Source organism: Adiantum capillus-veneris, chromosome 27, assembly GCF_014529385.1.
Source record: "Adiantum capillus-veneris isolate H3 chromosome 27, ASM1452938v2, whole genome shotgun sequence".
In the NCBI taxonomy this organism is placed as follows: Eukaryota; Viridiplantae; Streptophyta; class Polypodiopsida; order Polypodiales; family Pteridaceae; genus Adiantum; species Adiantum capillus-veneris.
Window position 1 is genome coordinate 42,119,670 of NC_140957.1, and position 25,434 is coordinate 42,145,103.

Here is a 25,434-nt window from a genome sequence, read left to right on the forward strand (position 1 = left end):
TAAAAGAGAAGAGAACCACAAATATATCAATGTGCACTCGATCATCTTTTTATATATGGACACAAAAAGTCTTTTGACTTTCCACCTTTTCATTTCTAAACTCACCAGTCACTTATGCACTTAAGATGTTTTGAAAGGATTTGACTTTCCACCTTCATGTGCCTTTTCATTTTCTAAACTCCCCCATCACTTATGCACTTAAGATATTTTGAAAGGATTTTTATTTTTCTAAATTGGAGGATCCTAATTATTCAAAAGGTATAGCTAATGGCTTCAAAAAAATTAGAAGGTATTCTTAATTCAAAAGATTCCCTCAACAACAACAAAAACAATGCTGTAGTCGATAGCACGTAGCAACGGGCAACAACGAAGCACGTAAATTTGCAAGAGTATTAGCTAAGGACGGATACAACATTTAACAAGCTTCCTGTATCGTCCAAACTTAAGATTAGGGCAAATTACCAAAATACCCCTCTAATTTGATGAAATTCCCAAAATGCCCACAAAATACGCCTAAGATTTCCCAAAATACCCTTAAAATTTTTGAAAATTCCCAAGGCTGGCATCATTTCTGTAACCTGTCGACCTCAACGAAACCTGTCACCTATCCCATAGATCCGTTGGCCAGTGGCCTGTGTTGTGGCAACCAAAACGCAAGAGCCAAAGCTGGAACCTGTCTCGTCAGCAATAATTAACATAGATTTAGAACGCTTGCGGGTTCCTGCGTTTTAGTTGCCTCAGAGTTGGCGAGTAAGGGCTAGGTCACGTGGCCTGCTTTCCTACAACCTGCCCGGTAAACCCCTTACCGGATCTTCTCTCTCTACATGTCAATTCAACTTGGAAACGTGCACGGTTTTTGTCCTCTTCTACCCATGCAAAGCAGCCGCCCAGTCATTCGAGCGGCAATCGTTGCCTCGCCAATTTTTTGAGATGTCGACCTGCGTTTTGCCACCATGATGAGCCTGATTGTCGTGGACTTTTGGTGTGTAGTGACCGGCTGCCTCAACTGGAAAGCAAGAGGGCAGTGTCCAAGGGACCTAGCCCTAAGCATTAGGGGCCACTTCAGCCTGCGATTTGCATGCAACAGCTCGACTTCGCACGGCACTGTGGCTCTGCTCCTCGCTTTTTTTTATTCTGCTAAACGGTTTTGCACAGTTCTGGACTATATCGTATCCTGAGAGAATACGAGGGGCATTTTGGGAATTTCGGCAAATTGGAAGGGTATTTTGGTAATTTTCCCTTAAGATTATTATTCACTTCCAGTCGGACCATGGACTGCCAAGCCCGGGCAGCGAATTTGGGAAGCGGCTGCGATCATCCACTCGTGCGCGCGCCAGCTTTTGCTGCTTTGCGCCAGCTCTCCTGCAGCAACAACAGCAGCAGCACCACCGCCACCATCACCAAGGGGAAACGGCATTCTGCGCTTTTTATGTATAACGTCGCTTCCCGCATCTTCATCTGCTCAGCTGCCTCGCAGTCCTTTTCAGCCCTCGTTGACAACCCCAGCAGTTTGCTTTGGTACGCTTTTATGATTGAAGTTCTGTAAGAGACTTATTTGATGGTACTCTCTCGTGTCTATAAAACATTGCTCTCTCAGTCTAATGCTCAGCATTTTCTGTTCCTTTTTCTGATGTTGAGACTTTTATTTTGGAGGTTTTTCTTTTAAGCTCATGCACTAGTATTTGAGTGTGAGCAATGTTTACTTGTGTGCAGTGATAATCTATGCAATTCTACAGTGGGCTTATGTGACACTGTGGTTGGGGTGTTAGGAGGTGGTCAACTGGGTCGCATGCTTTGTCAGGCAGCTTCCTGTTTGGGTCTGAAAATTGCGGTGCTGGATCCAGAAAAGGAGTGTCCAGCAAGTAGTCTGGCTTATAAACATGTTGTGGGCAGCTTCCGTGACACGAATGCTGTTCGGGAATTCGCCAAAGAGTAAGGGACTCAGGATTTTGGTGTATCTAGGCTGGTCTCTTGGATTTTGATATCAGTTGCTTGTTCTAGTAGATAAGAGCTTCACCTTTCAATCGAAAGGCAACCGGTCCTGAAACGCTATTTCTCTCTTGGTATTGTTCAAGGCGTATGTTTTTTGGGTAGGTGTGGAGTTTTGACTGTTGAGATTGAGCATGTGGATGTGGAGACACTTGAAGAGCTTGAAGCAGAAGGCGTGGACATTGAACCCAAGCCCTCAACAATTCGAATTATTCAGGTATTTATGTGCTACAGGATGAATGTTGCCTTCGAGTAGGAGGTAGAACCTTGGAGAGAATAGATATTAATGACGTCAACTTTCAGTTTCTTTTGCAAATAGTTGGCATGACCACTTTTGAGCAACCCTGGCGGGGTCAGGGGCCTGAAAGAAGTTTTGTCACTGTTTTCTTTGCAGGATAAGTACCTCCAGAAAGTCCACTTTAGCAGGCATGGTGTTGCATTACCTGATTTCAGAAAGGTTTAATATTTCATTTAATAAGTTTACAATGTAAAGTTGTCCATAATGCATAAACATTGCATTTTCTCAATTTTGAAATTGTGCAGGATGCTTATTGTTATGGATGCTACTTTTTAGATTGCAGACGTTGAGAGCACTGAAGAAGCAGGACGTGATTTTGGTTATCCATTCATGATCAAGAGCAGACATCTTGCATATGATGGGCGAGGAAATGCAGTTGCCCACAGCAAGGAAGATCTTCACAGAGCCGTTTCTTGTAAGTCAGAAATTTGTCACAAAAATGCAATTTTCTTATCCGAGAATGCTACTAACATGTTTAACTGGTATATCGCAGCACTAGGTGGGTTTGAGTGTGGCCTCTATGCAGAAAAATTTGCCCCGTTTGTCAAGGTGGTCTTGAATCCATTCTTATTGCTGTCTTCCATTTCAACTCTTGCTTGCTAATTGATAAGTCCGTTTTGGGAATTCCACTCCTCTTAGGATAAACACCTTTTAGGCCATTTTATTGGTATCACTTTGAGAGCCCTGCGTTTACATTGTATTTAACTTATCTGAGCATGGTACTTAAAACAAGATGCATCAAGCTAGTCACCAATAAACTGGCTAGATAAAGAAAGCTGCACAATCCAGTCAACAAATCTTCATCATTTTATTAGAGACTTTTTTGTATTGAAAATCTCACTCCCAAATATTTTTAAAAATAGATTGGTGGTTGGTATAATGCATCTTATTCTATGTTTGTAAGACTTTAGTTAACCATAAAATGACTGTAGTTTTGGAGGTCATCTCCTGGGTTTCCCATCTAGATCTAGTGAGTGAGGGCTTCTTTGTGTCTGTGATCGACCTCGTTAGGTTTTGCTATAATCTACAGGATTCTTTGGATTTTGCTTTTTATGCCCATGACTCTGCCATTTTCAGTAGGCATCCTATTTTATGTCTGTTGACCTTTCATTGTTTGGGCAGATTGTGAGGACCCCTACTTAACAGGGTCTGGGGGGGTTTTGGGGGGGGGGGGGGGGGGAGAGAGAGAGAGAGAGAGAGAGAGAGAGAGAGAGAGAGAGAGAGAGAGAGCGCCCTTGTAGACAGATTGGGAGAGCACTTGTGTACTCTCTTGTGTTGCAAAATGTCCATCAGGCTTGCCCTCTCTCTCTCTCTCTCTCTCTCTCTCTCTCTCTCTCTCTCTCTCTCTCGCGCGCGCCGCCCCCCCAATTATGCTCCATAGCCTCTCCGCACCTGAGGAGCTCACACCTTGAGAGAGAACCCGCAAAGGCAAAGACTGCCACATGGGATTAAGACTGCCAAATTTTTCCCACCATGAAATTGGAAGGGCTTGATTTTCAGCATCCTTAGTGATTGCACGAGAAAAATTACCCCTACCGCCATGTGTTGATTGCATCACAAGTGACAAGAGTCAAGAGTTGAAACTTACCCCCTTAATTTTTTCCTTGAGTGTGCTTTCAAGGCTATGGAAAGTAATTAGAGAGAATTATCTCTATACCCCAAGAGATCCTCTTCTAGTCGATTCTGCACATGCACGTTATCTCGGTAGGGGGTTCCATCTAGTCAAAAGCACACAATGAGATCTTTGGGTATAACTTCTCCAAGCAGTATGCAAGATGTGGGCTATGCAATGTATAAGGCAGCGAAACCAATTCCACCTTGCATAAAAGATATCTTGCTTACAATAGATTCCCCAGGAACTACCATATATCAAGAGTCTCAAGTAGGAGAGAGTAATTTGAAGAACGCTACATTATCACATTTTACCCATGTGAGTTCAATGACATGCAATCACGTGGCACATCTCAACTGTGTCATGAATTCGTAGAGGAGACGAAGGGTGGATCCCTCACCATCACATGGATTCAAAACACAAACAATGGGCTTGAGGGCAGCTTGAAGATCGTCGATCTTTCTCCAAAATGCATTGTTGCACATCACCTCATCAAGGAGAGCCACAACAGAAGCACTCCTAGATTTTGGCCAATTCAAACACCTTTCATCATTTGTCGTAGATCATCTTTGCACTTTACCAAGCTGCACTAGAGAAGTAGAGGGCCTTAGAGATGAAGAATATAGATTCACATAAGTCTATAATACAGACATTGGCACAGCAGCCCCGTAGGGGTGTCCTTATGGGCAGCCCTTGGGGTGGGGATGCAGGTCTGTGGAGGGGAGGATAGATATGTGTGTTTCCTTTTAAGACCTTGGAGCGTTGCAAGAAACGACCTCCCGAGAAGGTGACGGGGTGACGTCAAACTATTGCATGAATTCAAGGGCTCGATGGGTGTTCTGATAGCGTGAAACCGTGTCAAACTTGATTGCTTGACCCCCATCCTTGAACTCCTTGGTCTTCTTGTCCATTTGTTCACTGTCTAAACTGCAAGCAGAGGATGGAATCTCCTCCTTTGAATTGCTAGATGGCTCTCTCCGCCTTCTAGACTTTCTCCAAAATCTGCGTTTCTTGCTTTTTCTCCGCTTCTTCCATTTTTTCTCATTCTATATGGAACTAGAGGGCGACGAAATGTCAAAACTCTCTAAAGGCGAAGAAAAGTTTGGGTCTTTCTAAAAACGAACACGCTTCTTGGATCTGCTTACCACCAGACCACCTCGAAAGTTGACTCTTGGCCCAAATAACCGACGAGAGTGTTGAGCTTTTCATCAATCAGGTTGTCTTCTTTTCAAGAGCTTTGTCAAACTCTTTGTGCGAGTACAATCTTTGCTTTTCTGCACTCCGTCTTTTCTTTCAGCTTCCTTACTGTCTTGAGAGGAGAATCGACGGTCTCTTACTGTCACAGAGTGATGATGTGGCATGACCAAGTGGAAGAGAAATGGCCAAGTGGACAAGAGAAAGTGAACCGACCAACTAAAAGAACTTCTGAGCACCAGCCATGACCTAAAACCCTAAAAACCCAAAGCTTGAACTTTGAAGAAGTTTTCCGTAAATCACGCTGATGACATGGCAACTGTACGAACGCCTACGTTTTACGCGGATGGTGTGGCAGGTTGTACGGATTTCTGCAATACGCTCTGGCAGCTTTAGTGCTAGCTTTTGGGGTTTAGTGCTTTTGAACCTAATGCTTTTGGGCATCCCTTGTACTGTTTATAAGGACCCTTGGGGCCTCACTTTGTAGAGCATTTAGACGCAGAGTCTGAGAGCAGAGAACCCTCAAGAGTAGTACTTTGCTTTGAGCAATAATAAAGAAATACCAAAAGGGGGGCCAATCTTTGGGGCCAGTGCATCCAGAAGAGGAACTCTGTCGTGTTCTCTCTCTCTCTCTCTCTCTCTCTCTCTCTCTCTCTCGTGAAGTTCAATGATTTTGCAGTATCTGCTTGTGTGTTACTATTAATTTTTCACTTGGGAGTGTCTAAGCCTGTAATAGTGGTATCAGAGCTTAGAAAGATTCTTCTTCTATGGAGGATCCGATCCCTTCTGCAGCACACATAGGTTCTGGAGGAGAATCTGACAGAGCAGTCAAGATTTTGTTTGTCAAGGAATCTTCTTGTCCCTGCCCCGGACTTAGTAGCCACTCCCACCCTTAGTCCAATGCACATAGGGTGTGCTCCCGTCTTCATTGCTCTGTCTGAAGGGGCATAAGCCATAAAGAGCCAAGAGCACACATGGATTCTCACGAAGAATCTGACAGAGTGAACATCTCTTAGCGGGAAGGCGAAGAAAAGTTGAAACCCGACGTGGGAATTGAAGAAAAGAATGAAGAATTGAGCAAATTTTTGGCGGGGAAGTTTGCCAGAGGTGAGTAGTGAAACCGGCCTGTTAATCCAAAAAGGGCGGTAGACCTTAGGCTTAAAACCTTATTTGCTTTCACCCATTTAATTTTTCGCCCACTTTACCTGTACTTTCAAGACACAACAAAGGGGAAAGGGATACAGGCTGCTAGATTGCACCTGTATGAGAAGACCGACACCAGATTGGCCCCTAAATAGGCGCCCCTTTCGGTATTTCTTTATTCTTTAAAAGAGGGAATAAACGCTGTGGTTCCCTACAAGCTGCCCCGCACAACCTTGGCTGAATTTCAACTGATCTGGCCCGATTTTGGCAGCATAACTGTACTAGGACCCTTCACAGTTAGTATTTCCACGCATTGGATGACTTTCCCGATGCATACGGACACTTTGCAAAACCTGGCGAGAATCTGCAGCACGCTGAATTCTCTGTTTTCTGCCCCGAAAATGCGCTAGATCACCTGTACAACGGTCCCCTCGCATCCCTGAACCTCTTGGGGGTATTAGGGTCCATTTAGGGCCAAAACCCTAAACCTGCAAAAAATACACAGCAGGCTGTAATTCACTGTTTCGGGCTCCGTTTTGCATGCCGGTCGCATCCGTAGCAAGTCCTCGAGCTCCCGCATCTGTAGGGCTACTTGCCCTTTGAATCGGACGAGATTTCGCGCGTGAAACCTCTCCGAATCACCTGTACTTGCGAGGGATTAGCCGCTAGCTAATCCAGTACCTGTGCAAGAGGCTCTTGCCTCGGCAATCGTGCATGAACCCACACAACTGTACATTGGTCAATTGAAAAGCCCACTAGAGGGGCATAACATACTGCCATAGGGGAGAGAGGGGGCAATGCGTAGCGTGTAGGGGCATCACTCCTGGCACCGCATTGTACATAAGAGGGAAAGGAAGCACTCCATAGCTCTCAACCCGTGACAGACTGAAAATGAGCCTCCCTTCTCCTAAAATCAGCGCCACTTCTTCGTGCATGAGGAAAGTGCACAGAAATGGGCCACTTGGCACATTTACAGGCTATTTCCCGTTTCAGGGTTGTCGACTAAAAATCTCCTGACCGGTTGCCCAGTTGACTTCACGGCAGAGTAATAAAATGTTTACCTTGTCATTCCGGAGGTAATGACGCGAACACATTTTCAGGTCCCAAAATAGCAGTTCCCTAAATTTTAGGAGATGCTGCCATTGTATTTTTCTAGGTCATCTGACCCTCTTTGTACACTGCAGCCACACCAAGAACTGAAATGTAGCCTCTGTAGCAAAGGATTCCTCTTTGTCTAGTCAATGACCCCACTTTGGCTAACCATAGTCCTTGTCCAACCTTAGTGCTCTCTTGCCCTCGGGCCTGGACTCCCTCTGAACAGTTCCACACTAGCTATGCAATGCAGGGCAGTTCGATTTCCAGAGGGGTGTTTCCAAAAAGTGAAAATGAATAAATAATAAGAAAGAAATCAACAAAAAGGATAGATAGTAGTCACACGCTGGTGACATACCCCCGTAACACTTTCGAGCATACCGAAACCGACAGTTTAAGAATGCAGTTACACATGTACCCTTTAATAGAAGCAATTACTGTATCCTCGACAAACTGACAAGAAATACTCACTTCTATAGCACTAACCACACTTTTGGACATTTCGTAAGAGCAATTGCCAAACTGACAATCTGTACAGCTCTAACATTCATGTAAGATGTACTTGATTTGAGCTCACTTTAAATACCATGTACATCATTTCTTTCAGAAGCCATTGTCACACTGACAATCCATGTAGCTTTGAAACTCAAGGGGTCAAGGTAGGTTGCAAATCGAAGGCTTCAAGGTAAAGTGATAACACAGTTGGTGACTCTGCAAGTTCACCTTCTTCCATCCACTTAGCATCCATTGGTGGATAGTTTCTGAACTTCACCAAGTAACGCCTAGCAACCTTGCCTTTCACTTTTCTTTCTTTATGTGCCAAAATCTGTTCCGGGACCAAGATCTCGTCAAGTTCCTCGACTTCCAGCTGATCTCCAGCTGGCATATCCTCTGGCAGATCACCCACATAGGGTCTGAGAAGACTCACATGAAACGCATTGTGAATCTTCCAACTCTCAGGCAATTTCAGCCTATATGCAACATCATTGATTATGTCGCATACTTGAAAAGGCCCATAGTGACGCATGCTGAGCTTTGGAAACAGTCTTTCCTTGCCCTTCATCTTCTTTAACCTTGCCTTTTCAAAGTGTAGAAGCACCCAATCACCAAGTGAAAATACCACTTCATGACGGTGACGATCAGCTGCTTTCTTTTGCTTTGCCCGACTCTTTTCTAAGGCCACTTTGACCTTCTTGTACATTTCATCCATATCCTGAACATACTTGTCTGCTTCAAATATCTTGTCCTTTGTATGCAGTATGGGAGGAACTTTCTTGCCACCTTCAACTATCTCAAAAGGTGCCTTGCCAGTTGATGAATGCGCTGTATTATTGTATGCATACTCCACCAATGGCAAATAGTGCTTCCACTTTCCTTTATGCTCCGACACGTAGCACTTCAGCAGATCTAGGATAGTAGAATTTGCCTCTTCTGACTGTCCATCTGTTTGAGGATGAAATGACGAAGAGAATTTGAGCGTTGTGCCCATATTCTCAAACAAGCCTCTCCAGAACAAACTTGTCATGCGTGGATCACAGTCGCTAACAATCGACTGTGGCATGCCATGATACTTGAAAATATTGCTCATAAACAAGCGTGCCATCTGATCTGGCTTTATCTTCTTCCTGACAAGAATAAAATGAGCCTGCTTGCTGAATGTGCAAATGATGGTCCAAAAACCATCGTATCCTGTCTGCGTTCTCGGAAGATCAAAGATAAAATCCATAGCAATACTTTTCCATGGTTTATCTGGAATAGGTAGTGGTTGCAATAACTCTGGTGCCTTTTGCCTGTCAAACTTGACCTTCTGGCATATTAGGCATTCTCGCACAAAGGCATCCACATCTCTTCTCAATGTAGGCCAGTAGAAGAATGTCTCAACCGCTTTAACTGTAGCATCGATACCACGATGCCCTGCATACGGTGGGACATGACTCTCTTCCATAACTTTGCGTCGCAATGGCTTTGTGACACAATCTGCCATGCATCATCATGAACCCATCTTTGAGAAGATAGTGTTCATGACGTTGTCTATCCATTAGCTGCTCGAAGACCCTTGCAAAATCTTCATCATTTGCGTACTGTTCCCTCATATCATCAAGTTCATGATGATAAGGAATTGACACAGCTGAAATTTGTGGCTTCCTTGACAAGGCATCAGCCACAACGTTCTTCTTGCCTTCCACATGCACAATCTGAAAATGGAACATGGACAAGATATTTGCCCATCGCATATGCTTCTCAGATAACTTTGCCTGTGTCAAGAAGTACCGCAAGGTCTGATGATCCGTTTGGACAACGAAATCTGCACCTAGCAGGTAGTGTTTCCAACTTAAAAGCGCATGAATCACGGCCTGCAGTTCTTTTTCATAGACTTGCATAGTCTTTTCTGGCCCTTGCAAGATTCTACTCTCATAGGCTACTACCCTGCCATCTTGCATTAGCACTGCACCAATGCTACTACCGCAGGTGTCGCACTGGACCACAAATGACTTCCTAAGATCTGGCAACACAATGACTATATCTGAAGTCATCTTTTCCTTTAAGAGATTAAAAGCTGAAATCTCTTTTTGTGTCGATCTAAAGGTGACTGCCTTCTTTTGAAGAGCATGTAAAGGTGAAGCAATCTCAGCGAAATTTCGGATAAACTTTCTGTAATAGGAGCATAGTCCCAAGAAGCTTCAGACATCGTGCACCGTCTTCAAATCTGGCCATGACTTGATCGCTTCAACTTTAGCATGATCCATTCTGACCCCATCCTTTGAGACAATGTGTCCCAGAAAGTGAATCTCTTCCAGAAAAAAATCACTTTTCTTTGCATTGATGAGCAACCTATGGCTGCGTAGCTCTTTGAACACAATGGCCAAGTGATGCCTATGCTCCTCTTCATTCTTTGAGTAGACTATCATGTCGTCAAAGAATGTACCAACAAACTGCTGGTGTGGACGGAAAATTTTGTCCATCATCCTATTGAACGTAGCACGAGCATTTGTGAGATCAAAGGGCATCACTAAAAATTCGTGAAGGCCAAACGTTGTTCTAAAAGCAGTCTTGTGCACATCCTCTGATCTAATGCGGATCTGATGGTACCCACTCTTTAGATCTATCCTGCTAAACATAGCTGCTCCTTCTAATTTGTCCATAATATCATCAATTCTAGGTATAGGGAACCTATTCTTGATGGTATTCTTGTTCAGTGCACGGTAGTCGATGCACATACGCCATGAGCCATCCTTTTTCTGCACCAACAACACTGGAGATCAGAATGGAGATGAATTGGGGTGAATCAGCCCCTTTTCTAACAGCTCCTGTACTTGGCTCATTATCTCTTTCTACTGAGCCGTACTAACCCTGTATGGAGGCTTATTTGGTGGGCTACTGCCTGGCACCAAATCTATCGCATGGTCCTCGGGTCTCTCTGGCGGTAATTGAGACGGTAATGAATCGGAAAAACAGTCACCATACTGTTGTAAAAACATTGACCTTTCTTTATCTAACACACATAAATTTGATTCATCACAATCTGACACTTCACGTGCAAAAACCAAGTACGCAGAAAGATGCTTTTTCATTACAGAAGTAATAGCAGAAGCTGATACAGTGGGAATAGACTCCCCTTTAAGCTTTACATCCAGAATGTGAGTCTTTCCCCTGCTCTGTACAGTGATCTTTTTGTTGTAGGCATCCATGATTCCCTGTACACGAAACAACCAAGGAATACCTAGCAACACATCACATCTGTCCAGTAGCATGATGTAAAATTCTTCAGCATCTACATAGGACTGGATATGTAGGCGCAACTTTCCAATGATAGGTGTCACAGCCTCTGTATGGCCAGGACATGCCAAACCTGCCTCTGTTGTATACCCCATCTCTTCAGGTCTGATTTCCAACTTTGAAGCCAATTTTGGGGAAATGAAGTTGGCTTTGGCACCTGGATCAAAGAAGATAAGCACTGTTTGATCCCTGACCTTTCCCCATGCTCTGCAAAGCTCACTTGCATCTGAATTTGGCTTGTCGCCCACCATATCTGGCAGTAGACTAGCCATGGGCCTCTTTCCTTTCGTGTCCTCCTTGTCTTCAGAATCAGGTGGCCTTTTCTTTTGAGGACAATTCTGAGCAATGTGGCCAGGCTGCTCACAGATAAAGCATTTGTTCTCTGACCTCAGGACCTTCTTTTGCTCTTCTGACTTGCGAGGAAAACGTCTTTTCCATTTCTTTGCTGTTCCCTTTTCTGATTCAGCCGTAGCTTTGCCTTTCCCTGCGTTGGCTGGCTCCTGAGTCGCTTTAGGAACCTCATTGGGAACGTACTTCGCTGAATTTTTCTTGGCCGACCCTTCCTTGACACCGGTATTAAATTCACAATCTTCTCCCTTGAGCAAACCATTGCCAGTGTTTGCTACCTCGATGAGCTGCGTCAAGGTATTGACTTTGGTCTTCGTGTAGTACTTTCTCAATCCTTTGGGTAGGCCACAACAGTATTTTTCAATCCGTTCTGTCAATGGCACAAACCTATAGGAAGTTACCGGAAGTAGAGCTTTCCAAAACTTCCGATTGTAGTCATCCAGATTCTTGCAAGTAGCAGCATTAAGCTGGTGCCATTATGTCATGACATCTGCTTCAAAGTCATCAGATAACCATGCTGCTGCAAAAATCTGCTTGAAGTAAATCCATGTGGACGGAGCTTGCCCTTGAAGCAATAAAGTTGTCCACCATTGTCCCGCATTCCCTGTCAAGAAAGTGGCTGCCTTGCGGACCTTTGAAGCCTCTGTAAAGTTTCCCCCTATGCTGCTGGAGGAATGGGAGAGCCTTCTTTCTGTCATCAAACCCTGTAAAGGTCGTGAATGCCACACCTTTTCCACCTTCTTTGTACGGAGTTGGCTTCTCCAACGGCGTTAAGTTGTCATATGGAAGTGACTGAAACATGGGAACACTGTTAGGGTTCATATGTGTCCCTTGACTGCTATTAAGTTGACCTGGAAATGCCATATTTGGCTGTTGATTTGTAATTCCAGCCATCCCAAATTGGCCCTAAGCGCTTTGAAACCCTGGTAGCATGCCCGTGACACCATACATGGGGTTAGGCATCATTGTTTGAGCACCCCCGAACACTGTTCCCGACGTGTGAAACTGATTTCTAGGTGCATGACCAGCCATGCTCTGGAATACCGATCCACCTCCAAAATAGCTAGGGTGTACTGAAGGTGGTGGGAAGACTTGTTGCATAGCCTGTAGGTTGCTTCCCTGCCCATTAGAACCAGCTATAGGCTGCTGAAAGGTGGCTGGTTGAACTGGTAGAGCTTGAAAGACTGGCATTTCAGCCACCTGTTCTTGCACCTTAGGCACAGGTTGTGGAGACTGCATGTTCTCCGTCAAGTGTACAGGTGTTTCCATTGACTCTGCAGTATGAATCACTTGTGCTTGAGCCTTAACAGGCTTTTGAATATGATCTAGTGACCCAACTTGCTGAGACGGAAGAGGAGGTTGCAGAAAGGCTAAAAACTTCGGGTTCTGCATTACTTGTGTGAACATAGCCAAAGCAGTAGCCAACTGGGTCCTGAATATATCATCATCCGTCTGTGGTGGTCTTGAAGACTCACCCACTTCATTCACCCACTTCATGTGTCTGTTGACCCTACGAAGAGGAAACCTTTTCAGTCACATCATCTGGTCTGTCAGCCATAATTGCAATTTCTTGTGTCTGGTCTATATGATCCCCTGTGTCTTCAAGCCCAAACTGACCAAGGCTCACTTCTATGGGAGAAAATGATTTAATCCTGGGGATGAAACCATGAAACCGGCCTGTTAATCCAAAAAGGGCGGTAGACCTTAGACTTAAACCTTGTTTGCTTTCACCCATTTAATTTGTCACCCACTTTACCTGTACTTTCGAGACACAACAAAGGGGAAAGGGATACAAGCTGCTAGATTGCACCTGTATGAGAAGAACGACACCAGATTGGCCCCTAAATAGGCGCCCCTTTCGGTATTTCTTTATTCTCGCTGTGGTTCCCTACAAGCTGCCCCACACAACCTTGGCTGAATTTCAATTGTTCTGGCCCGATTTCGGCAGCATAACTGTACTAGGACCCTTCACAGTCAGTATTCCCACGCATTGGATAACTTTCCCGACGCATACGGACACTTTGCAAAACCTGGCGAGAATCTGCAGCACCGAAACTGTGCCAGATCACCTGTACAACGGTCCCCTCGCGTCCCCGAACCTCCTGGGGGTATTAGGGTCCGTTTAGGGCCAAAACCCTAAACCTGCAAAAAATACACAGCAGGCTGTAATTCACTGTTTCGGGCTCCGTTTTGCGTGCCGGTCGCATCCGTAGCAAGTCCTCGAGCTCTCGCACCTATAGGGCTACTTGCCCTTTGAATCGGACGAGATTTCGCACGTGAAACCTCTCTGAATCACCTGTACCTGCAAGGGATTAGCCGCTAGCTAATCCAGTACCTGTGCAAGAGGCTCTTGCCTCGGCAATCGCGCATGAACCCACACAACTGTACATTGGTCGATTGAAAAGCCCACTAGAGGGGCATAACATACTGCCATAGGGGAGAGAGAGGGTAGTGCGTAGCGTGCAGGGCATCACTTCTGGCACCGCACTGTGCATAAGAGGGAAAGGAAGCACTCCATAGTTCTCAACTTGTGATAGAGTGAAAATGAGCCTCCCTTCTCCTAAAATCAGCGCCACTTCTTCGTGCATGAGGAAAGTGCACAAAAATGTGCCACTTGGCACATTTACAGGCTATTTCCCGTTTCGGGGTTGTCGCCTAAAAATCTCCCGACTGGTTGCCCAGTTGACTTCACGGCAGAGTAATAAAATGTTCCCCTTGTCATTCCGGAGGTAATGACGCGAACACATTTTCAAGTCCCAAAATAGCAGTTCCCTAAATTTTAGGAGATGCTGCCATTGTATCTTTTTAGGTCATCTGACCCTCTTTGTACACTGTAGCCACACCAAGAACTGAAATGTAGCCTCTGTAGCAAAGGATTCCACTTTGGCTAGTCAATGACCCCACTTTGGCTAACCATAGTCCTTGTCCAACCTTAGTGCTCTCTTGCCCTCGGGCTTGGACTCCCTCTGAACAGTTCCACACTAGCTATGCAATGCAGGGCAGTTCGATTTCCAGAGGGGTGTTTCCAAAAAGTGAAAATGAATAAATAATAAGAAAGAAATCAACAAAAAGGATAGATAGTAGTCACACGCTGGTGACAAGTAGAAACGTCAACTGTAGGTTGACACGTGTGAAAAGATTGATCAAGTAGTCTAGAGACCCAAAATTTTTGTAACATCTGAAGAATTACTGGATTGATGAGATTCACTCGAGATGGCGTGAGGCCATAGACTCAGAAGGGGGTTCGCAAGAAAGGTTGTCCTTTCTCGCCAAGCGGCTCGAGGCAAAAGCGCTGCCAAGAGATCTCCTAACAGCTGAGGAGGGTTCAGCCCCATGGGTCTGTTGGGGGGTATGAGTGGGCGAAGTGGAAGTAGTGGGGCTAGTCGGTGGGGAAGGACGAGAAGGAAGGGGGGGGGGGAGGAGGGGCTGTTGGTGGTGAGGCTGAGGAGGAGGGTGGAACAGGGGCCCCGTGTCACTGAAGAGGATTGAACGGTTCCCTGTGGGAACCCACTTTTGCTGGGCTGAAGCCTGGCGACCTGGAGGGCCAGGCTGACATGGTGGCCCTTGTCAACGCCGACCACGGACCTGCTGCCAGTCCTCTGTCTGGGCCCTAGGCTCAGAGGGTGAAGTTGCCTGAGTACCTTGTGTCTCTGTCTGCTGATGTTGGCCAGCCTTAGGAGGTTGGGGCTGAGTTTGAGGTGAAGGTCGAGGTGGATAGGCCTTCGCAAGATGGCCCATCTGTCGACAAATGAAGCATTGATTCGGGAGGCTCGAATACTCCACACTCTGGCGGAGCCAAGCACCACTCACCCGAGGTAGTAGAATGACTTGGGGAGGGTGTGCACTGTGGGTGTCCCGAACCAGAACGCGTACTGAGGATATGCCAGCTGCCTTGGCAGCTACAGAGGCTGTCGTACGAGGTGTCTCCAGGACAATCCCAATGTCTGAGCCAATCCTAGACAGGAGCGGAAGGTACTCTCTCGTCAGGCTAGGGAAGCAGACCGAGATGGGAAGGTCTGCCTCCTCGACAAGAACATCGGTAGCTGGGTCGAAACCATGGCGCCATTGTTGAAAATGAGCTCGAGCTGCTCGGATGGCCAGAGGGCTCATCGCAATGACCTTGGACGCCATCTCGGGGGTCTCAAACTCTATCTCGTAGTAGCCAAGGCCGAGAAGCTGAACGTCGAGGATCTTGCCCACCATTGCTAAAAGGCGGGCTTGGAGGAGATCACGCATCTCTCCTCTACCAGGTCGGATGTCAGTGCGCACTTCACTTGCGCCACGTGGACACGCTTCTGCCATGGTTTAGCATCAGTCATAGCCTAGCTTAGGATTGAGCCTGGCACTTTGTGAGCCTCTAGCAGGACGTGCATGCCCAGGCCGGTCACAATTGCATACCCTCTCTTGCACAGTCAGTTAGCATGAGAATTTTTCAGAGCATTGAACCCTTTTTGCCAAAGTACACATTTTTCACTTGTTTATTAATAAATGACTTTTGTTGGAAAAGTAGGTAGGGCAAACTACTAAAGATCTATAAAAGAAACCCATTGGGCACTCAAGAGAAGTAGCAGAAGCAGGGACACAAGGAGGTAGACACCCAAGCAGTTAGGCAGCCCTCAGAAGCCCTAGTGTTTTCTCAAGATCAAGAAGACCAGCGTTTTCAGCAAGGAGAACCAGCGTTTTCAGTTTCAGCCCTTAGACTCGCGAGAACCTTCAAACTCCCGTTGCAGATCCTCGCAGGATTTCCCATTATGACCCAGATCAGCCTAGTGTTTTCAGATTCAGCAGACCTCAGCAAGCGTTTTGCAATTTCAGCCTAGATCAGCCAGCGTTTTTGCATTTCATCCCTTGCACGGCCCGGCAATTGCAGATCAGCAGTAGCACTGCCAACAATTGCAGATTGTAGCAGAGCATCTAGAGTTTTCAGTTTTCAGCATTGACGCCGTCGTCGTCGACACCGTCGTCGTCATCGTCATCGCATATCCCTATCTTGACGACGACACCTTCGTCGCCATCGTCTCGTAGATCCTGGACTTGACGACAACATCATTGTCGTCATCGTCACATTTGTCATCGTCATCATCGTCGTCGTCGACATCGTCGTCATCAAGTACCACAACATCAGTATCAATACCCCTTAGCATTAGCATCTCAACATTTAGTCATTGTAGTAGCATTTGTGCAAGAATAAAGAAAGTACTTGCTCCGGCAACAGGGCAAGGGGGCCCTTGAGGGTTGGGACCCGACATCCTTGTGTCGTCTCTTTTTTTCTCTCTCTCTCTCTCTCTCTCTCTCGCTCGCTCGTCTCTCTCTTTTTTTTTAGTTCAGTTCAGTTCTTCAAGTGAAGTAAAGTGTCCCTTGTGTTTGTGTGCAGAGTACTAGATCCGAGCAAATCCTTATCCTCTTCCGCCGCACTTGACATCGGGTGTCGATGAGCTTGTAGATGACGGAAGTCGCTTGAAGGCGCTCCACCTTTGCTGCGAGGCTCGGTGGCTTTGTCGACGAAAGAGCAAGTTGAATGTTGGGCTCTGCAGGGTCGGGGAGGGGGCTTCTTGAGGGTCTCTCTGGGGTGGAGCATGAGCCTCCATCTGTGTCTGCAGTGATGGAAGGGGGCCGAGTGGAGACAACCCTCTGAGAAACTCCGACGAGTAGAGTCCAAGAAAAAACACCAATGACGAGGCTAAACAGAGCGAGGCCTAAAAGGGGATTTGTGTGGGGGGGGGGGGGGGGCAATGGATGGTGCACAAAGGGGGTTGGGTGGGGAGGGGTGCTGAGGATGGTGGGCTGATGGGATGGCGGGCTGAGGGCATGGGGGGAACAGCGCGGGGGCTGGAAGAGGCGGGGCAGGACAACGCGGGCTGTGGGGAGGACATCGCGAGGAGGGTGAGGGTCAACAGAGATAAATTTGACTGACAATTATCTGAAACATCACGTGCAAAAATCAAGTACGTAGAAAGATGATTCTTAATTACAGAAGTGATAGCCGAAGGAGATACAATAGGGAAAGACTCCCATTTGAGCTTTACATCCAAAACATGAGTTTTGCCCCTATGTTGAAGGGTGATTTTTTTGTCGAAGACATCCAGCACACCATGTGTTCGGAACATCTAGGGAATTCCCAATAGCGCATCGCACCCTTCCAATGGCATGATATAGAACTCTTCTGTGTCCACATACGACTGAATATGCAGACGCAACTTTCCAATGATGGGAGTAACACACTCTGAGTGGCCAAGACATGCCAACCGTGCCTCTGCCGTGTATCCCATTTCTTTAGCTGTGATGCCCAACTTCATAGCTAACTCTGGTGAGATAAAGTTCGCTTTGGCACCTGGATCAAAGAAAATAAGTGCCGTCTAGCCTCTGACTTTACCCCATGCTCTGCATAACTCACCGGCATCCGTGCTTGGCCTGTTACCCACCATGTCTGGCACTAAACCTGCCGTGGGCTTGGGCTTCTTCCCTTTCTTGTCTACTTTATCATCTGAGTCAGGTGGTCTTTTCCTTTGTGGACAATCTGTAGCAAAGTGACGAGGCTGCTCGCATATAAAGCATTTATTCTTAGCCATCAAGACCTTTTCCTCAAGCGACTTACCCACAAAAGGCTTTCTTTTCTTTTTCTTTGCCTGCGCTCCAGAAGCCTCGACTTGAGTCCTTGTCCTTGTTGACCTTCTCTGACCCCTATGACGCTTCAGGAGCCGTTTTCACAAAGTGCTTCTTTGCTGAATGTTTCTTTTGCTGCCCCCCTTTCACGTTGCCCGGAAACCCACTATTCAACAAGGCAAGACCGGTGTTGGCAACTTCCATAAGCTGAGTGAGGGTAGCCACTCTGTTCTTTGTACAGTAATCTCGAAGCCCTTTAGGCAGCCCACAACAATACTTCTCAATTTGCTCGGTTTGTGGCACAAACTTGTAGGAGGTTACTGAGAGCAACGCTTTACAAAACCTCTGATTGTACTCCTGTAGGCTCTTGCAAGTAGCCGCAGTGAGTTGGTGCCAATCCGTCATGACATTGGCTTCAAATTCATTTGACAGCCACACAGATGCAAACATTTGCTTGAAGTATACCCATGTGGCGGGTGTCTGTCCTTGCATCAACAATGTCGTCCACCATGTAAGCGCATTGCCTTTCAAGAAAGTGGCAGCTTTCTTGACCTTAGAGGCCTCTGTAAAATTCCCCCTTGCATAAGGTGTATCAAACTGCTGGAGGAAAGTAAGAGCCTTTGCCTTATCCTCGAAGCCGCTGAAAGTGTCAAACTTTACGTTGCACCACCTTCTTTGTAGGCTTTTAGCTTTTCTAGTGCCCCCAAATTGTCATAAGGAATTGTCTACAACATGGGTAATGTAGTAGGGATCATCGGCATTCCTTGGCCATTGACATTTTGCGTCATAAGTGCCGTATTTAGCTTCTGTCCTGAAAAACCAGCCATGCCAAAATTTCCCCAGGGCACCCCAAACTGGTCCTGATTGCTCTGAAAGCCTTGCTGCATGCCGATATTACCATATATGGGGTTCGGCATCATGCCTTGCAAACCCCCAAATAGTGTTCCTGGCATATATTGCTCGTTTCCAGGCACATAACCAACCATACTTTGGAACACAGATCCACCCCTGAAATACCCAGGATGTACTGTGGGTGGTGGAAAAACTTGATGCATTGCCTGGAAATTGGTTCCCTGCCCATTTAATGCAACATGTGGACTCTGAAAGGTGGCGGGCTGAACTGGAAAAACTTGTGGAATTGGCGTTCTAACCACTTGTTCATGGACAGAAGGAACCTGTCTTGGAACCCCGACAGAGTGTGCAACGTGCGAGTGCTCCCTATCCTGCTGGGATGCATGAAGGACTTGGGCTTGAGCCTCAGGGAGCCCTACTGGCTGTGTGAGTTGACTTGTCTGCTGTGGCGCTTGCAAAAACTCCATAAACCTTGGGTTCTGCACCAGTCGAGTGAAAACATTTACTATGGCAACCAACTGAGTTCTGAATGCATCATCTTCAAGTTTCCTAGTCATAAAGCTGTGCACTGGAGGAGCATTCACATTAGCAAGAGGTACAGACAGGGGTGGCCGTGAACTCTTGCCAACCTCAAACATTGTAGGAATTGCCTACTTGCCTGCCTGCCTCCTGCGAAGAGGAACCCTTTTCCATAACGACTTTCCCTTTGTCGGCCATAGTGTAATCTTGCGTTCTTGTACTCTGTCTCTTCACCAAAAACCAACAGAGGCTCACTTCTTGAGCAAAAAGTGATTTTGTCCCGGCGACGGAACCATGAAACCGGCCCGTAGGGCGGTAGACTTTGGCTTTCACCCGAAACTTTACTTTAGACTTTAGGGAGAGAAACTTCACAATTAAACATGTGACTGGAATTAACTCTTCAAATAAACACGGCTTGGAAGCTAGAGCGCTCCAAGCAGACACGGACAACCTGTTGGCCCCAAAGACTGGCGCCCCTTTCGATATTTCTTTATTTTTATCAAAAAGGGAATAAAACACTCGCGATTTTCTACGAGCTGTCCCGCATAATCCAGGCTGAAAAAGACCTCTTCTGCCCAATTTCGGCAGCATAACCGTACTAGGAAACTTCACAAACAAAATACCCACGCATTGGATGACTTTCGTGGTGCATACGAGCACTCAACCACACTCTGTAGTCACTTATTGGCAAAAATCAGCCCCCTTTCTCATTTTGGGTGCCCCTCTTCATGCAGACTTGGCAAAATCATCTGTAGCCGCCAAGTGTCCACTTTGCCTCTTTTGAGTTAATTTCCTAGTACCCATCGACTTATAAGTGTAGTGAGGGGGCCTAAATGACTTTGAACTGAGCCTAGACACCCTTTTACTGCTCGGATTCGAGTGCCGGTCGGCCCGATCAACCCGTGGCGACAAGGCCTTCCCGTCTGCGGGTGAAACTCTCGGCCATGGGCCGTTTCACACTAGCCACACAATGTCTGGCCATTTGTGACTTCAAAAAGAGGGTCCCAAAAATTAAATAAAAATCATTGGAAAGAAACCAACAACTAAGGTTAGGAGTTGCCACGTCCTCGTGACAATTAATGTCATGTCGAAGCACTTATTAATGCATATATGCTTAAGTGTCTGTAGTGTGCAAGTGAGGGTATGCAATGATGACCTGCTTAATTATGCATGTCCTTCGAGAGGCTCACAAAATGCCACGCCAAATCCTAAGCTAACTAAGACTGATGCTGACCTGCAGCAGTAGCTTGTCCACATGGCTCGAGTGCAATGCACACGTGACAATGTGAGGATGTACTATTGGTAAAGACCCTTTGGTTGTAGTTTCAGTTTGTGATTTTAGACTTTGATGAGGTAGGCAAGAGGACTTTGTTCTATGATGGGGACCTTGGAATGAATTTGTCCTCAGGTAGGAAAGAAAGTCTTGTAGTGTGATTTTTGTCGATTCTTGTTTCTTTATATCCACTCGTGTTGCTTGATTTTGTGTGTTGCAATTGTTTTAACCCTTCCTAGAGCTCATTAAATTCATAGTTTCTGACCTTATGAATGTGTATGCAATTTGTCAGTATTAAACTAAATGTTCTCTTAGGCTGGTCATTTCTAACGGTTATACAGGTGCCATGTATAGGAATTGTCGATCATGGTTGTTAGGGGGAGAGATGGTACCTTGCAGTGCTTTCCTACTGTTGAGACTATTCACAAGTAAGAGCTGTAGAATTGGATTGGTGACATTTAGCTGTGTAATATGCTTTTTGATAACATCTGTGCATTCAGGGACAACATTTGTCACATTGTTGAGGCTCCAGCGCTGATTTCCCAAACATTATCAGCTTCAGCGACTGTTCTTGCTGAAAAAGCAGTGGGTTCTCTGCAAGGTGCCGGTGTTTTCGGAGTAGAACTTTTCTTACTCGCTGACGGACAGGTATGGCTATTTGATCAGGTCTTTCATGTTTATTTCACCTCAAAGTTGGAAAGAGGGCTTATAATTAAAGATGAAATTTTAAGCTCAGGGCATGGAACATTTGTAAGAGATCAAGACTCTTGGGTCAAGGGTTCTATCACACATCCTAAATGGCTAGCTGATACTTTTTCATGACAAGCAAGCATATTTTCTTTACCAGGCAGACCTTGTTGGGTAAAATCTGAACGTCTGAGAGAGGTGGGAGGGGATAAAAGAGGGCAACAGGACAGGAAGGAAGGGGGTGCAGAGAGGTAGAAGGATGGAAATGGACTTTTAATTATCCTGCAGGTCCTTCTGAATGAAGTTGCTCCGAGACCACACAACAGTGGACACTACACGATTGAGGCATGCTATACTTCTCAGTTTGAGCAGCATCTTCGAGCAGTGTTGGGGCTTCCATTAGGGGATGCAACCATGAAAGTCGCTGCAGCAATCATGTACAATCTGCTTGGTGAAGATGAGGTTGTCTATTCTAATTTTCCTTCTTTTTGTGGTTGTGCTAGTTTGTAGGACTCAATGTTTGTTGCTTGAAGTTTTATGTCTGAAAATCATTCTCTCTTCTTGGCCTGATTAGGATGACCTGAATCGAAAAGCATCTCTCGTGTAAAATCTATTCCCGACACTGTAGCCTTTTGAACCTTTTGAGTAAATATGCATAGAACAATAATGTGACGGATATGTTAGGAGTAATGAAGTTACTTATGCATGTTTAGTCACATATTATACCTATGAAAGCTACACATAATAAAGGTGATTTTCAGTTCCTGTCTGGACAAGCAATGAAGTTATATGCTGTCAAATTTTCATGTTGCACAGTTAGTTTGGTCGTGTATTACTTCATTCCAGGTTTGTATGTTGTAGAATTTCATGCTAGTCTATAGCTTATGTCAGGATCTAAGAATTTACTCTTTTGGCTGTATGAGTCGGAAATTTAGGATGTAAGTCTTTGCTTTCTGTGGATGACTTTAAAGATTAATTCTAGTACAAGTTTTTATTCAGGTGAGCTTCTCTCAATTCATTTTGCACCCATCGCTTTTGTCTGAGTCATTTTGAAGTAGTCGCCGTTTTGTTTTTATTTCCTAACAAATTAATGCCAGGTTAGTCTTGCCTAATTATTTGCTTTTGTTTATAGGTTTTCGTTGTCTTGGCGTTGTGTTATGTGCAAGTGTTTTAGCAATGGTTTTTATATTCGGAATTTTCTGCCCTTCAGAGGTAGAGGTTAATAAGGTCATTTTATGGTATTTGTCTTTTGGTGCAATCCCACCTACTTAACCTTCTTTGTTGGCTTTTGACTTGAGAGTTTGACTTTTTATCACACTTCCTATGGTCTATTTAGAATGGTGAATTAATCTCGGATTGTTTGCTATATGGGATCATCATGAGTATAGTGCATGGATGATGGTATGCCTGACTCATTTGTGGGCAAGACTGGTAGCTGTTCTACCCAGCAATTTTGAGGCTATATTGGCATGGTTTGATTTGCATCTGTTGTGCGATGTAGGGGGAAGCTGGATTTGCAATTACTCAAAGCAAGATGCGAAAGGCTGTAGCTATTTCAGGTGCAAGTGTTCATTGGTATGGAAAGCCAGGTTTGTCTTTGATTCATGCTAATAGCTTTCATTGCGTTCTGTCTTCACATCACAGAACACTCAATTTGTTTTGAGTATCTGAAAGTTCGTGTCATTGTGCTGGCTATAATTATGTTGGTAAATTCAAATATTCTTGCAGAAGGCAGGGAAATTTTTATGCAAGATTCAACTTGTGACAAGTTTTATTTTTGCTGTATTGTATAGGTTAAAATAGATCATCGATCTTGTGGGATGGAATTAAGCATGGTCATTTGCTGCTGCTCTCGCAACTCTCTACTCTCTTTGGCTAAAGCAGATTGTGTCATTGCAGCTCTCTAGAGTGAACTATATCAATTTCTTATGATGTTCACAGGTGACACATCAGTGGAGTACTTTGTTTGCCCTCTTAAGAAGGCTAGTTCAGCAGATCCATTTTCATCCTCTATGATGATAATCCCAAAAATCCCTTTGTGACCTGTTGAAGGCTGATTCATACGAGAGGGATTAGATTCCTATCATGAAGCCAGCAAGTGGCACAAAGCAGCCATAATCCATGACACGTGAAAGCATACCTCGGTAAACATTGAATAACTCAAGTTGTCACAAACTGCTGATGTGTCAAGCCACTGAAGACCCAGCGGGTTAGGGCTCCTTGAGCCTAACCCTAGTCAGCTTGCAGATCTCGGCCAAGGGGCCTAAACCCTATAGCAGAGGAAGAAGAAGTTCTCACCAACTTTACAGTTCCTCACCGAGCGGCCCAATTATTAAAGTTTTACCAACTTATGGAACCCCGTCCGATGGGGCCTAAGGCATGTAAAATAAAGCAGCACCCCCCCACACACAAAGGCTTAGCGTAAAATGATGACGTGGTTGCTGTATGGCTGATCCGCAATTTACGCTGGCCTTTAAATATCTGCCCAAGGCTCAATCTTTGGCATCTTACCACGTGGAAGGTGCAGAAAAGTGTTTCCGGGGTTGTACCGAGTTGAAGCAATATAAAGAAATTCCAAAAGGGATGCCAGGCTTTGGGGCTAGTGCTCTCTTGGGGTGGAACTCTGCCTCTCCTTGTCTCGTGTGTCGTGCATCTCTTTCAGTTCAGTTGTTTTGAAGTGTCTTAAGTTTGTTTAGTCTGTTCTTTTCTGTTAGCACTTGGTGTCTTCCTGTTACACAAGTTCCTATGGTTGATTGTCATCAGGAGGTGTATTTTTCTTGTTTAAATATGTACTACATATTTTTATTTATTTTATTTTTACCTGTTTTCCTCGAAACCCTTGAAAAGGTGCAAGTGGAGATTGCATGGCCAGTGTGAAATGGTTGTGGCCGAACGGGTTTCTCACATCGAGAGTCTAGGTGGGTCAGTCTGGGACTGGTCAGGCCAGTTAGCATTGAATTCTGATGAGTATGGAAGCCTATGTGCGCCAGATGGAATTTCAGCCACTCGTTAAGTCACAATTTTTTAAAGTGTTTTGGTTATGGGGAACATGGGCACATCTCCGCAAAGTGCCCCAAAAAGGCCCAGCAAGAACAAACTAAAGACAAGCCGGAGAGTTCGGGAGCAGCAGAGGAACGTGGCAGAAAAGGGAAGATGAAAGCAAGACGGGTACCAGATTGATTGCATGGGTATGAACCCAAGCCTGATTGATGAAAGTTTAGAACTTTGCCGAGCTTGGGGCAAAGTGAAAGATCAAGAAGCCCTGATTTTCTTCGATGGAAAAGCCAAGGCCCACTTCATTTCACCTGAATTGGCGGCGCGGCTCGAGATTACACCCGACAGGATGGGACCACTTGTAGAGGCAGTTCTAGCGGCACCTAGACGGGACATAGCCATTACATCTGTCATTGGAAAACTTCGGTTGCATTGTCAGGGGTATTTGGGGCACGAGGACTTTTACATAATGCCCTTGGAAGGTTGTGACGTCCTCCTCGGAGTCCCTTGGTACCATAAGAACAACGCCATGGTCAATTATCGGGCAAAGAAAGCAACTTTGACGAATGAAAAGGGTCGAGAAATTATACTTGATGTGAAACTGAAGGGCGAGTCTCACCCTATTGTATCGGCTTTGGCCATTTCCAAATTAATGAAATCCAATCTCTTTATTTACTCGATCTACTTGAAAGAGTTCAATGATGAACACAGAATGAACATGTCTGAACTTGATAAAGAACGCCAAGATTTTCTCCACTCTCATGGCGATTGCTTCTCTGAGGGCCTGCCAGGGGAGTTGCTTCCATCTCGTCCTGAGGATCACACCATTGATCTGATTCTTGGAAGCACACCACAGAACTGGCCACCTTACCGAGTTAGCCGAGCCCAGAATGAAGAGATTATGAACCAAGTGAAAGACCTTCTTGAAAAGGGTCTTATCCAGCCGAGTACTTCACCCTACTGCTCTTCGGTGTTGTTGGTGTTAAAGAAAGACGGATCATGGAGAATGTGCATTGATTACAAAGCTCTCAATAAAATCACCATCAAGAACAG

At 45.5% G+C, this 25,434-nt stretch overlaps 1 protein-coding gene across 3 annotated transcripts in view; it reads left to right on the forward strand.

Moving 5' to 3' along the window:
* The first annotated feature begins 1,084 nt into the window (after positions 1 to 1,084).
* Positions 1,085 to 25,434, forward strand: part of LOC147421846 (phosphoribosylaminoimidazole carboxylase, putative / AIR carboxylase) — a 37,798-nt gene continuing 13,448 nt past the window's right edge. For 2 of the 3 annotated variants that reach the window (XR_015186863.1, XM_086503698.1), the window contains exons 1-10: positions 1,085 to 1,518; positions 1,714 to 1,932; positions 2,095 to 2,206; positions 2,384 to 2,446; positions 2,564 to 2,702; positions 2,781 to 2,836; positions 21,055 to 21,128; positions 21,201 to 21,348; positions 21,676 to 21,849; positions 22,889 to 22,976. Coding sequence is in view for 2 of the 3 variants with exons in the window: in XM_086503698.1 (XP_086359824.1) it covers positions 1,271 to 1,518; positions 1,714 to 1,932; positions 2,095 to 2,206; positions 2,384 to 2,446; positions 2,564 to 2,702; positions 2,781 to 2,836; positions 21,055 to 21,128; positions 21,201 to 21,348; positions 21,676 to 21,849; positions 22,889 to 22,976 (1,321 nt within the window). In the remaining variant the exon portion in view is untranslated. Of the gene's footprint in view, positions 1,519 to 1,713; positions 1,933 to 2,094; positions 2,207 to 2,383; positions 2,447 to 2,563; positions 2,703 to 2,780; positions 2,837 to 21,041; positions 21,129 to 21,200; positions 21,349 to 21,675; positions 21,850 to 22,888; positions 22,977 to 25,434 lie in introns of those variants that run through there. The other variant, XM_086503699.1, reaches the window with a different exon arrangement.